At 44.4% G+C, this 12,034-nt stretch overlaps 1 protein-coding gene across 1 annotated transcript in view; it reads left to right on the forward strand.

The window, feature by feature from the left end:
- The window catches only part of Npas3 (neuronal PAS domain protein 3), an 852,204-nt gene that overhangs the window by 609,915 nt on the left and 230,255 nt on the right, over positions 1–12,034 (forward strand). Inside the window, 1 exon segment of the mRNA XM_060387500.1 lies at positions 7,706–7,795. Within this exon segment, the coding sequence (XP_060243483.1) occupies positions 7,706–7,795 (90 nt within the window).

Raw genomic sequence — 12,034 nt, forward strand, 5'->3', positions numbered from 1 at the left:
TGTGGGGAGATTCTGTCTCCTGCTGCCTGTTTATTAACTATGGAGCTTCCTAGCCTCACGACTAGGCTCTCCTTGCAAGGTGCTGATAGTCTTCAACATTTGAGGTGTTTTGATCACATATTTAAAATAGTTGTAACCAGCCGTGCCTTTTCCCAGCGTAAGCCTTGTAGAGATAAGGAGCTGGCTGACAGCACTCGGGTACTCCTGGGTTCGGGGTATTTTAGACCGGAAGCTGCCCTCGGCATTGAGGCTTGCTGTATGGGCTTGCTGCAAGGCAAGCAGTCAACAGGTGTCCCCTGAAGGGATGGATCCTCAGGCATCTGCCCGATGGAAGGTGTAAATGCTTTATGTGGAGAGAAATGCTGAAAGATGCAAAGACTGGGTACAGCTGTATCCGTGTGGAGACTGTCGACGCCCAGGCATGCAGTCTCAGAAAGGGCAGTATCCTCCTTTCATTTTGCCACGTCCCAGTTGTATGACACTGAACCCGCTGCTTAATTTCTCTGAGCCTCAGTTTACCCATCAGTTAAGTAGAATTCAGTAATATATACATATATATACACACACACATATAATGCACACCTCGTTTCTAGGAATCTACAGGATGTCACATATCATTCGGTTTTGTCTTTCTGGTGCTTTTCAAAGCCAGCAGCTTAAAAGACACCTGGCACTCTCTGTGTGACTAAGTGCCATGTGTTTTACCAAAGCAGAGCAGTGACATGTTTAGTTCTTTCAGGACTGAGACTGTAACTTTTGTGTTATTCCTGCCAAGGGGCCATTCCTCCTTTAGCTTGAGGGAGTGATGGATCCGAGCCCTGAACTCTGAGGGCGCTACCTTTCATTGATTAACACACCATATGAGCAACTAGGAGGCAAGGTAAGGTTCCAGCCAGCACATGTCTGTGCAGTGGCCAGTGGTGGTCCTGTGTGGTGCATGTTGTCAAACATGCCCCATGGGGATCCTGGCTCCAGAGAACCAGCCACAGTGTCGGGTTTACATGCATCCCTGGGGAGTGAGAAGCAAGTAGGGTTCTCTCAAATGCCACACGCTGACAGCATGCCCAGGCCTATGGTCCAATTGGTTAGATGTCGATCAAGATGTCTGTCTCTACTGGATGTCAGGCTTGAACTCACATCCCAGAGGAAACAGGGGAGCTCTCTGATACGCACAGGGCTCCCACAAAGTGGGATTTGAATGAGCTCAAGCAAAACCCAGTCCCCCTGCTCAGAAGCAGGCACCTTCATTTTGTGTCTTAGCCCATCTTTGTTTTTATACTGTTCCCTCTCTTCTGGGAATGAGAGAGAGAGAGAGAGAGAGAGAGAGAGAGAGAGAGAGAGAGAGAGAGAGAGAGATTGAGACTGTTTCCCCATCTGAAAAGTTTAGACTCACACAAGAAGGGTGTGTTGAGGGCTGGTGGTTTGTTATTGAATTCATTTGTAGTATCGAGTCAAGTTTGGCCTAATTAACTCACTTTAGTGCAGTGAGTAGGGAGCCAAGGCTTTGGGCACAGGGCAGTACACATGCCATTGGCTTAATGGGGTTGAGGGGAGGCAGACAAGGAGCTGAGGAGAAACCTGGCCCTTTCACACATCTTCTTGCCTTTTGTGAGAAAATATTCTTGACTGAGATTGCCAGTTCTGAAAATAAGACTTTTATTCGTGCAGAGAACTATATTAAGGCCATACCGCAGAGTCTAAAATGGTGGTTCTTCTCTGTGAAGAGATACATGTGGAACTTTGGGTCCTGTCCAGGCTCTCTGAAGTGGGGAGTCTAATGTATATGCATCTAGCATCACCTCCCAGAACAACCACAGACCGAGTAGCATTTTCATGTATTTTATCAAAGTATAATTATATCCAAAAGCACCAAAAATCTTAAGTTTTTTTTTTTTTTTTACTCTTTTAACTGTTGCTAAAACAGTAAAAAGACAGCTATTAGAGCCCAGGCCCCCTGCCAGGTCAGGCTTCCCTGTAGTGTCAGATCAGACCTGCTAATCCTGATGCCATCCATTGCTCAGTTCAGCCGGCCTGCTCTTCAGACCCTCCCATTACCAGCAAAGCCATTGATCACATTCATAAAAATACCCCTCCTAGTTCCTAGAAAGCATGGGAATGGAGTCGTGTGCTCTAGTCCAACCTGAATGATGCTGTAGCGGTGAAGAAGTCAGGGTTTGGAGGGAGCACTTTGCACCACAACACTTCGTGGTGAGTGTGGGAATTTTGTTTCCAGTCTGAGCTGAAATCAGAAGAGCGTCACAGATGCCCGGCACATTGGGCAGAGAACACGTGTGTTCGTTTAGATCATGGAGAGCTTACTTTTTACTGATATAATCGTGAAATATGTTCTGTTTGCATTTATAATGGGGGCTGGAACAGACGGAGGTGGCTTGGTCTAAGATGATCTGTGGATAAAACGCCCTGGCTTACTGAGAACTCTCCTCTTTAACTGGAGTTAGGCCGTCAGAAAGAGTTCTTTCCTGATTCCCTTCCCCTTCTACACCGGAATTCGGTGGGATTCACGATGGTAACAGACGTGTGAATTGTCCCTCTGACAGCCTCCTAGTAAGATTTCACTCTGAGGACGCCGGCTGTGGAGGGATGTGCATTAAAAGGAGAGCAGAGACAAAACTCTGACAAGTATAAATCCATTTAGCACAATGCATTAAACATTAGTACCCTCCATCACGAGGCTCTACTTCGTCCCCCACTCTGCAAAGAAAGCAACCTCATCACTTGATAAACACTGGAAGGCACATCCAGCTTTGGGGGTTAAGAAACAGTGGCATACACTGTCTGCAGTGCGCAATGTCAGGGGATATAAATTATAATTACAGGCATTATTATTCCAAGACTCTGTAGCTCCTGACTTCCACATCAAGCCCCTCTCCTAGTTGTCTGCCTCCTAGACTCACTGGGATGTGACAAAGGAAGTCTCCTATCAGCCCCGTCTGCATGGCCAGGAACTGCTTTCGGTAATAAGAAAACTGTCTTGATAAATCAGATACTTGCATATCTTTAAAATGTCATTTTTTACTGTTGCTCCTAAGGTTTTGTTCTCTGTCTGCCTTAAGGAAAGCAGCTAGATTTTAGGCTTTGCAGTAAATCTTCTGAGGAGGGATGAGCGTTAACATTTGTGTAGGTTCTTTTTCATCTTAATCCAACCTTAGTTAATAATCAGAAAATTCTACATAGCGGGTAAGAAGTTGTAATTAACCCTTTGACCCCAGAATCTTAATTGGTGCCTGTTGAAATCAGTGGGCAGTTAGGAAAATATATTTTAGAAAGTAGCCTGTAGTGATTCATCAGATTGGCGTATAATGGCTTCCTCAACTCAGAGTCTTAAAAATGTCCATAGAACTTTCAGATTAATCACATTGGGTTCCAAAACATACTGACTGAATGGTTCCTTCCCACCTTTTTAAATTGGGACACTGAAATTGAACCAACGTAGATGCTGTTCTTCAAACTGTTTAAATAGAGGGACATAGCTAACTGAGGAGGCAGCCTTGAGGCGGAAGGGAATAGCTTCACGTATAGTAGCTTGACGGTCTGCTTTCCATCCCAGTATCCTTTCTCTTCCGTAGCTAAAAGGTAGTCAAGCCTGGGTTATGGAGGGGTATCTCAGACTGCGGCTAAAGTTGGCCTAAGTGATAAGCAGAACACAGAAATGTGGTTAATTAACCAGATTCTTAAATTTTTTTTCCTGCTTCTTAGCTAGATGTTATTTTTTGTCACATGTATGTGTATGATGGATATGCGTATGTGTGTTTATATGTATATATGTGTGTGGACACTCAACTGCATACATACATGTATACATGTTTGCATACATACATGCATACATGTTTGTGCATGGGTGCACATGTCCATGTATGAATACCTGTGAACCTCCAAGGTGACTTTGTCGACTCTTTTCTCAAGAACTCTTTACTGTATACACTGAGGCGGGTTCTCTTGTGTGAACCCAGAGAGTCTGGCCAGCCTGTTTGTGTTAGGGATCCCATTCCTGCCTCCTATGTGGAGGTTGCAGGTGGGCCTCCTCACCTGCCTCCCCTTACGTGGGTTCTGAGGATCTGAACTGCGGCCTCCGTGGTTGCACAGCAAGCACTTCACCTAACGAGCCATGTCCAGTGCCTGGTTGTGGTTTCTTAACTGAACTGCTGGGCTGTCTTTGTTCCGTGTGAACACAGAACCATTTTAACCTCATCAGAGAGGTGAAGGTGTGTCAAAGTTTCTGTTTTTGCCATGTAGAACTGGCCAGCCGTTCAATGGGTGTGACTTCACAGTTCGGCCACCTGTGGTACCTGCTTCTCTCACACTGTAGGAAGTATGCAGGTGGGAACTACTGTGATCAGACATACTCCTTTAATGGGAAAGGAGGGCTGTGTAGATGTGGCCTTGACATCTCTTCAGGAAAGGCACTAGGTCCTCAAGGAAGACTTTTAAAAAAAAATCCACTCAGACCTGGATGTTGTAACAGCATCCCTAAAATCCAAGCACTGAGAAGGCTGATGCAGGAGATCACTGAGAGCTGGAAGCCAGCCCAGACTACATAGGAAGTCTGGGAACCTGTGTGACTCAGTCCTTCAGAAAAAAACAAAATCAAGTCAGGAAAAGGGGAGGTATGGGCGGAAGGTGGAAAGAGAGAGAGAGAGATGGGGATGTGGATCTGCTCTGATCCTGGTATTTTGAGAAGCAGGATATACACAGATGATATAAATCTAAGGCATCCAAATTCTCAAATATTCTAATAACTCCCTAAACAGGACTCTTGGAAAGAATCATTCCCACCCCTCTTGGTCATCTGGAGTCAGTGACTTTAAGGGAAGAGGATTGAATCTGGAGTTAGAGTTGGGCTCAGTAAGCCTGGATAGAGTGTCTGTTTATTGCTGGTTGGAGAAAGGTAAATAAGACACTACCCACTGTTGAGAAATTCAGTCTGGCGGCGAGCCAGCAGGACTTTCTGCACCTTGTAAAGGCAGCAAAGTCATGGCAACGTAGAAAGACTTTATCCTGACACAACCTCTAATTGGCTATCTGACCTTATCCAGACAGATAGCCCCTGCATGTCTCGGTTTCCCCACCCATGAAATGAGGGTTTCCATTACAGGGGATTACCTTCAGGCCAGCTCCACCTGTCCTTTGCTCCCCAGGAGCCTTCCGGCCGTCACCCCATGCTCTGTGATGTCTCCACTGTCACTTGCTGAAGCATGCTATGGATTGAAAAGATGGCCTTCTCAGTTCCCTCTTGGTACAGAAGGTCCTGGCCACTTGGTTGAATAGGAAATCTAACAAAGCCACTTTACAAAGGAGAAGGAAAGCTGAAGGGAGGGACCCTAGTCTACCAGGATTATACAATGAGAGGTGGAGATGTGTAGAAGCAAGATCCTTCCCATGCTTGAGGGAGGAGGCCTTTTCCCTGTGGAAGTGGCTTTGTGTGCCTAGCCAGGCCTGCCTGGTGCCAGTACGCAGGCTATCAGAACCGTGCTAACACTGCACCCGGAAGGTCCGGCCTGATCAGGTATTTTCGGTCATTTCGTCATTGGCAAGAAGCCTTCATCCCTCAGCAGTATTGGGTTTGGGGGCAATCTGAGCCAGGGCGGTCTGGTACCCATGCAGAGGTGACTCGGGAGCTTCCCTGCAGCCTGCTTGCCCATTGTCTTCTCCACAGAATGATGTGATTCTATAATCGGAACAAATCATTGACAGCTCTATACAAAGTCATGAGCTCCCTCTTAGTATAAGTAACTTCAGAAGCACTCTGAGTATTTAACCTTCCCTTCATCTACACATACCAAATAAAGAGTGCTTTAGTGGAGAGCACTGACCTGTCAGAACTCACACCCAAACCTTCAAAACATGATGCTCTTATTGCCCCACTTGGCGTAGTTTGTTAGTGTCAATTTAGAGAACTGAGACGATACAGTTACTTCCTAAGCTATTTGAGGAAATTAAAAGATGGTGCATGCAAGTTCCTCATTGCGTGCTGTATAGTCAATCTGAATAGTTGATATCGCTGTGTGCTGACTTGCCACTTGTGTAAAGTGCTTTTGGTAAAGCAATGTAATGTGCCCTTTAGAGTTGTTTTTAGGGTTCACTAAATTGGAGAACAGAGTTAGGGTCCTCCACTGCTCCTACACAGTGTGGGAGATCCATGTTCCCTGCTGACATGTAAATGAATGTGCATGTATTCATATATATATATATGAATATATATATATATATATAAGTATATATATATATATATAATCTTCACCTGTTTTGTGCTGCTGGCAGAATATCGGCGACTAGAGAGTTTACGAAGAACAGAGATTTAGTTATCACATTGTTGGAGGTGGGAAAGCCAGAGGTCAAAAGGGCTTGCATCTAATAAGGGCCTTTTTGAGGCATCATTGCATGATAGACAACAGAAGGGCGAGAGAGCAGTGGAGAGAGAAGGCAGGCAGAGAGGGCCAAGAGCATACTCAGGCCCACCCACACCAGCAAGAACCCCGCACCAGCACATTTCTAAGGGCAGCACTCTCTTGCCCTAACTACCTCCTGAAGGTCCCCTCCCCAGTGTTGGACTGGAAAATGAGGATCTCTGGATCCTTGGGGAGCACTCTTAACCCGCAGAACCTGAAGACACAGACGACATTTTTCCCAGTACTCAAGTAGACCAAAACTTTCTGTTGAGATTTGCAAGATGCATATTTCTACTTTTATGACTTCTTCCAATTTTCTCTATTTATAAAAGTGTATCCTTAGTGTGTCCACATACTCTTTTCCAGACATGGGTTCCTGAATTTGAAAATTCACAGCCTTTGTTAATATCCCTAAGGTTTAAATGGTCTTTTTTCTGTGTAAACGGACTTCTGCAGCCTATCCAGTTAAAGATTAGTCACACAGAACAAAAGCTGCAGGGATGGTTGAGGGTATGAAATGCGTTTGATAACATTTCATACAGATTATTCCTAATTGGAGCTGAATTTGTAGTTGGATCCCATGGTGGTTTCTGTCATTTGTCAAGGCAAACAATAACTAGAACCCCGGTTTAGGAATGTTAGACTGAGGTTCCTGAGTGACAGATGATGCTGGGGGCAACTTTTATTCTCTCCAACTTTTGTTAGTCTCTTCTTTCTGTTTTTGTTCCCGGGGCGGGGGGGTTTACAGTAGAAACTCAGTCCGTCGCAATGCAAACCGAATTGTGGTGTGTGAGGTTTCAGCCCCGACACCCTCACCCACAATACACCAGCTCTCCCTCTCTTCTTTACCACAGTAGGTACCCAGTGTGCGAAGAGCAACCTTTATTAATTGATAAATTATTAATATGCATATCAATCAAGTAGTGGTGTAGAAACCTTCCCTCTTTCATTTCATCAGTTTCCATTCCTTAACAGAGGAGCTTGCTGATTTAATGGCAGTTACCACTGAATCCCCCCAAATAAAGGGAATGTCTCATAAAATCAGTATGACCTTATTTTACAAGTGAACATGATGCATCTTGGTCAAAATGATGAAGACATAAAGAACTCTCTGAAGTAGAGAAGATCGTGTGGTCTTAGCCCACTAATTTATTCATAGAATGCAATATAAACCAACTTAGGACTTTTATTACACATGAAGAAAAAAATGGCCTCGATTCACTTTGTTGCTATATTATTAATATCTCTGTGCATATGTATTGATGTATTAACATAGTTATATATATTTTTTCTTACAGTCCCTGGATGGCTTCGTATTTGCACTAAATCAAGAAGGAAAATTTTTGTACATTTCTGAAACCGTCTCTATCTACCTAGGCCTCTCACAAGTAAGTGGAACAATTTAGATTCTTGGCACTGAATGTGAATGCTCCTTCCGTCCACTGTTTTTCCTTCTAAAAGAAATACTCTGTTTAGCATGGATTATCTAATTTATTTTTAAGGGTCTCTACTCGACTCTTCTAAGTCAGAGAAGCCTGTCTAGGTTGAGCTTTTAGAATAAACTTGTGCTCAGGAATTTGAGTTCCCCTCTCCTTCCCACCCCCAAGGATCATTATTAATTTATTGAGAACAAATGAAGTTTCTTCCCTTGGTTGTTTTGAACTTTGAAACCCCGGTGCCCGGTAGGAGAGGGACACACTAATAGTGCTTCCCTTGTGTCCTATTACTGGATGTTTATGGAGTGCCCTGTGCTATCCTGGGAGCTGACACAATGGCAGGAGTCATTTGGAGTCAAGAAATGCTGAAAGACACCATTAAAATGTGTTGCAGGGAGGGTTCCTGCCAGGAAAGAGGACGCTGCCTTGGCAAAGTCTGCCTGATGCTGGAAGACAATGTCATAAAATAAAGCTGCCTTTCATGGTTTGCCATTTAATTGCTCACATGTGTTTGTCAGAGGGTAAAAGAAGAGAATGCAGAGGCTTGTAGGCCTTGATTTTCTCCAGAAACACAAACACTTCGGTTCTGCTGTATTCTGGGCCCATCTACAGATTGCCAGTATGTCCCAGATAAGGTCTCCCATTCAGCTAATTATCCAGATGTTTTTGCCATGAAAGCACCCAACATCTGGGTGTCTGTTCCGGTACAGGTGATTGGCTGAGTTTGACCCTTTTCTTGTGGTGGCTGGGAAAAGGGAAGTGCAGCCTCTGCAGGAAGTTTTGCATGTGTGTGATGAGCTGCCAAGCTGGATAAGCTACCTCTCCTTTAGCTGCCTCCAGGCTAACTATGGAGATAAGAGTCTCTGGTCTCCCCATAAGCAGGTCCCACCCAGACTAAGAGCTTCTGAAGGTTGGCACAGCTCAAAGGAAACATCCAGCTTGGCTGGAGCCTCCTGGCTGTTAGCAGGGTTTACTGGGAGACAGCTAAATCAAGAAAGACATTGGGAAATAATAGAGAGATTTGGCATTTGAGGAGGGCTGGGGGAAGGAGCAGAAACCCTGCCAAATTTGATTATTTGCTGCTGAGATTCCAAATGGGGGATGCAATCATGAGCCTTTCCTTGGAGAACATGTGAGCTCTTGACTGTAGTATGCACACCAATTTCTTGTGGACGCTTGCAAACCAGGGGATGGAATCTGACTGGTGCTAACGTGGTGTGCATCCTCCTGCATCTCACTGAGGTCTGTCTTTTGTTGTAGCCTCCGACAGATAGGTGTTAAGCCTCATCTTAATCTGTTTTAAATCTCTGATTCTGAATAAGGTGTGTCCCTGTGTTGTTAACTCCAAGTAGAGCTGGGACCCCACTGTTGTGCTTCTCTGGTGCTGTACTCATGTTTTATGTGGAGTATCCAACAGAGTTTAATAAGCCAGTAAAGAAGAAGGATGAATAATTAGTTTAAGCAGGTAAATGCTAATTAGGGGACTCCTGAAAAACATCCATTATATACTAGCTGCAAACACATTTTACAGTCCTGGTTAGTGATGTAGTCCAAATTCTGTCAAGGCAACTGCATTTTCTGTAATTGAGATGTGTATGTTTGCTTTGCATAACAGATGGCTCTGTATGCGTAGACTGATAGCTAGGAAAATAATAATTGCATTATTCTGGCCAAAAGAATATTAGCTCTTGGGTCTTGGCCATTTCAGGCAGTCCTCCTGCCAGCACAGCATATGCACGTATATGGATTGGATTTTCAAGGAAATTGATGCGTCTGGAATAGTGTGGCCATCTGAAATATCATCTGTTCAAGGAAAATTTGGCTTTAACCCTGTGCTGGTTTCTCCTTTCTTTCTCTGCCTCTCCGCTATAACACTGAAGACATTCTATTCTAAAATCAGAAACAAATAATAGCTAAAGCTGCCGTGTAAAAATGGCGCGGTGCCTGGCACCTGTCGTGAGGCCAGGCACCCCTCTTCCTGTGGTGGCAGTTCGAGTGGGCACCAGGAGTCAGGGGGCTGACTTCCGGATGCAGATCCAAACCGTGACATACCTAGCCATCTCCTGTGGGCACTGCAGTGTGGGCAGCAGTAGGCATGCCCAGAAAGAGGCCAGCAGGCAATGGATTTGGATATAAACCCAGAGAAGGGGCATTTTTGCCCAGACGAACTTATATGGGTGCAGAACAGGCATCTAAGGAAAATTCTTGGTTGACATTGAAACAGCATTACATGTTTTAAAGTGCATAAACCACAACAGGGAGGGCTCTGCTGAATCCTGGGGAAGTTTTCAAAGCAGCTGAGGTTCTGCATCTGAACAGGAACATAATGGTCCCTAAGCTATAACCCTTCCCGGGTGTGTTCTGTTCCCTCTTACAGAATTGAGATGATGGGTGTTCAAGGGTGACATCCAAAGAAAATATGCACTAGGCATTTGTTCTCCCAGCACATACACCCCCACACACACATAGATGCCCACATACGTGTAGAAAAACATTAGATGCAACCAATGTTCTTAGCCAAGGTGGTTAATCTTACTAAAGTCTAGACAAGAACAAGGCATCCTTTCCTTCCCACACAGATTTGCTAGAGTGTATGAATCTGTCTATCTATTCTTCAGGGGAATGGCTGAGGGGATGCGAGCATGGCAGTGTCCAAGAAAACTACATAATGGCACCCGCATGTCTAATCACAGGCTATCCCTGCCTTTCACCATGTGGCAGCTTCACTTTGCATGTGGGGGCTTATGCTTAGAGGAGAATTACAGTTCTCTTTTTTGCACATGAGAAAGCCAAAGAAAGGAATTTCCACTGAGCACCGTGAGGTAGTCTTCCCTGTCTGCTTATCTAGCTTCGGAGCCTTGGGCATACTGTCCACACTCTACAAATTATTCCTGTAGCTTTGTGATGATGGGACTGGCATGACCAGTAGTGAGGCCCAACAGCCCTTTCAGCCTTTCCAAATGATAGATAGATAGATAGATAGATAGATAGATAGATAGATAGATAGATACATAGATAGATACATAGATAGATACATAGATAGATACATAGATAAATAGATACATAGATAGATAGATACATAGATAGATACATAGATAGATATACACATACGTAGTGCTTAGCTTCCAAGGTATGGCTCGCCTTCATGAGTGATGGTGCCAGTTACCACGAGACCTCCCCACAGGAAGAGGCCTCACCCAGAAGTGCTCATTTGGCTGGCATAGAGAGTGAGTGCTATGTGCCTGACTATGCACCTAGAGCTAGTGGAGATGGCTCTGCTCACTCCCTGCCATAACGGAATTGGCAGAACTGAATGAAGAAAACAGAATGGCTTCCCCAATGCTGAACATGTAGCAATGCTGGAAAGCCAGCTTTTATGAAGTTGCTTCCAAAAGACAAGCAGCATTCTCACCAGAGAATCCAAAAAATAAAAGTAAAAAATAAAAAAGCCATCGCATGGTAAACAGAAAGCATCTCTTGTTGATATCAGCCTTGAAGCTTGGGGAAATATTTATATGTTGGCTATATCTCCTCTTTTCAAAAGAATATTCAAGTAAGATAAATGTACACAACAAAAATAGTAGCAAAATAGGGTAAGGAAAAAAGATAAATAAAAGTAGATAATCTCTTACCACAGGGGTAGAAAACCACAAATATATGCCTTAAATGTGACATGGAAGCAATTTAATAAAGCTTTAGTTTCAGCTGTGAGCTTCCTGGCAACCAAAGCAAAAAGGGAAATACAGTTAACCATCAACAATGAAACACTTCCTTCTCAAGGAAAATGAAGTTTTTCTGAAAGTAAAATCTGACAGCCAATGCCACATAGGATTCTTCCAAGGCCACATAAAGAGTATGACAAACCCATCCACTTCCTTCAGAGCTCATATTTACAGGCTCTCTGTGACCAACACAAATACAAGAGGTAGGGAACACAGGGCTCTGTAAACCAGGGGATAAAAGCAGACTCACAGCTTCTAAAAACACCTCAGAAGAGAGGTGGGAGACGGCGATGCAGATGTTGGCCTGGGCTAGCAAAGCGCCTTCTGCATTAATCAAATCCTGTGTACAACAAAACGGGCTTCAGAGCAAACTAGAGCTCTGAGAATGCATAGTACTTCTCAGTGGCTTGGCCATCTCATCCACCAGCCGAGGGCTCTCCCGCAGGGACTCCGAGCCCTCCCTCTGCCT

This window comes from Meriones unguiculatus, chromosome 7 (genome assembly GCF_030254825.1).
Source record: "Meriones unguiculatus strain TT.TT164.6M chromosome 7, Bangor_MerUng_6.1, whole genome shotgun sequence".
Taxonomy (NCBI): Eukaryota; Metazoa; Chordata; class Mammalia; order Rodentia; family Muridae; genus Meriones; species Meriones unguiculatus.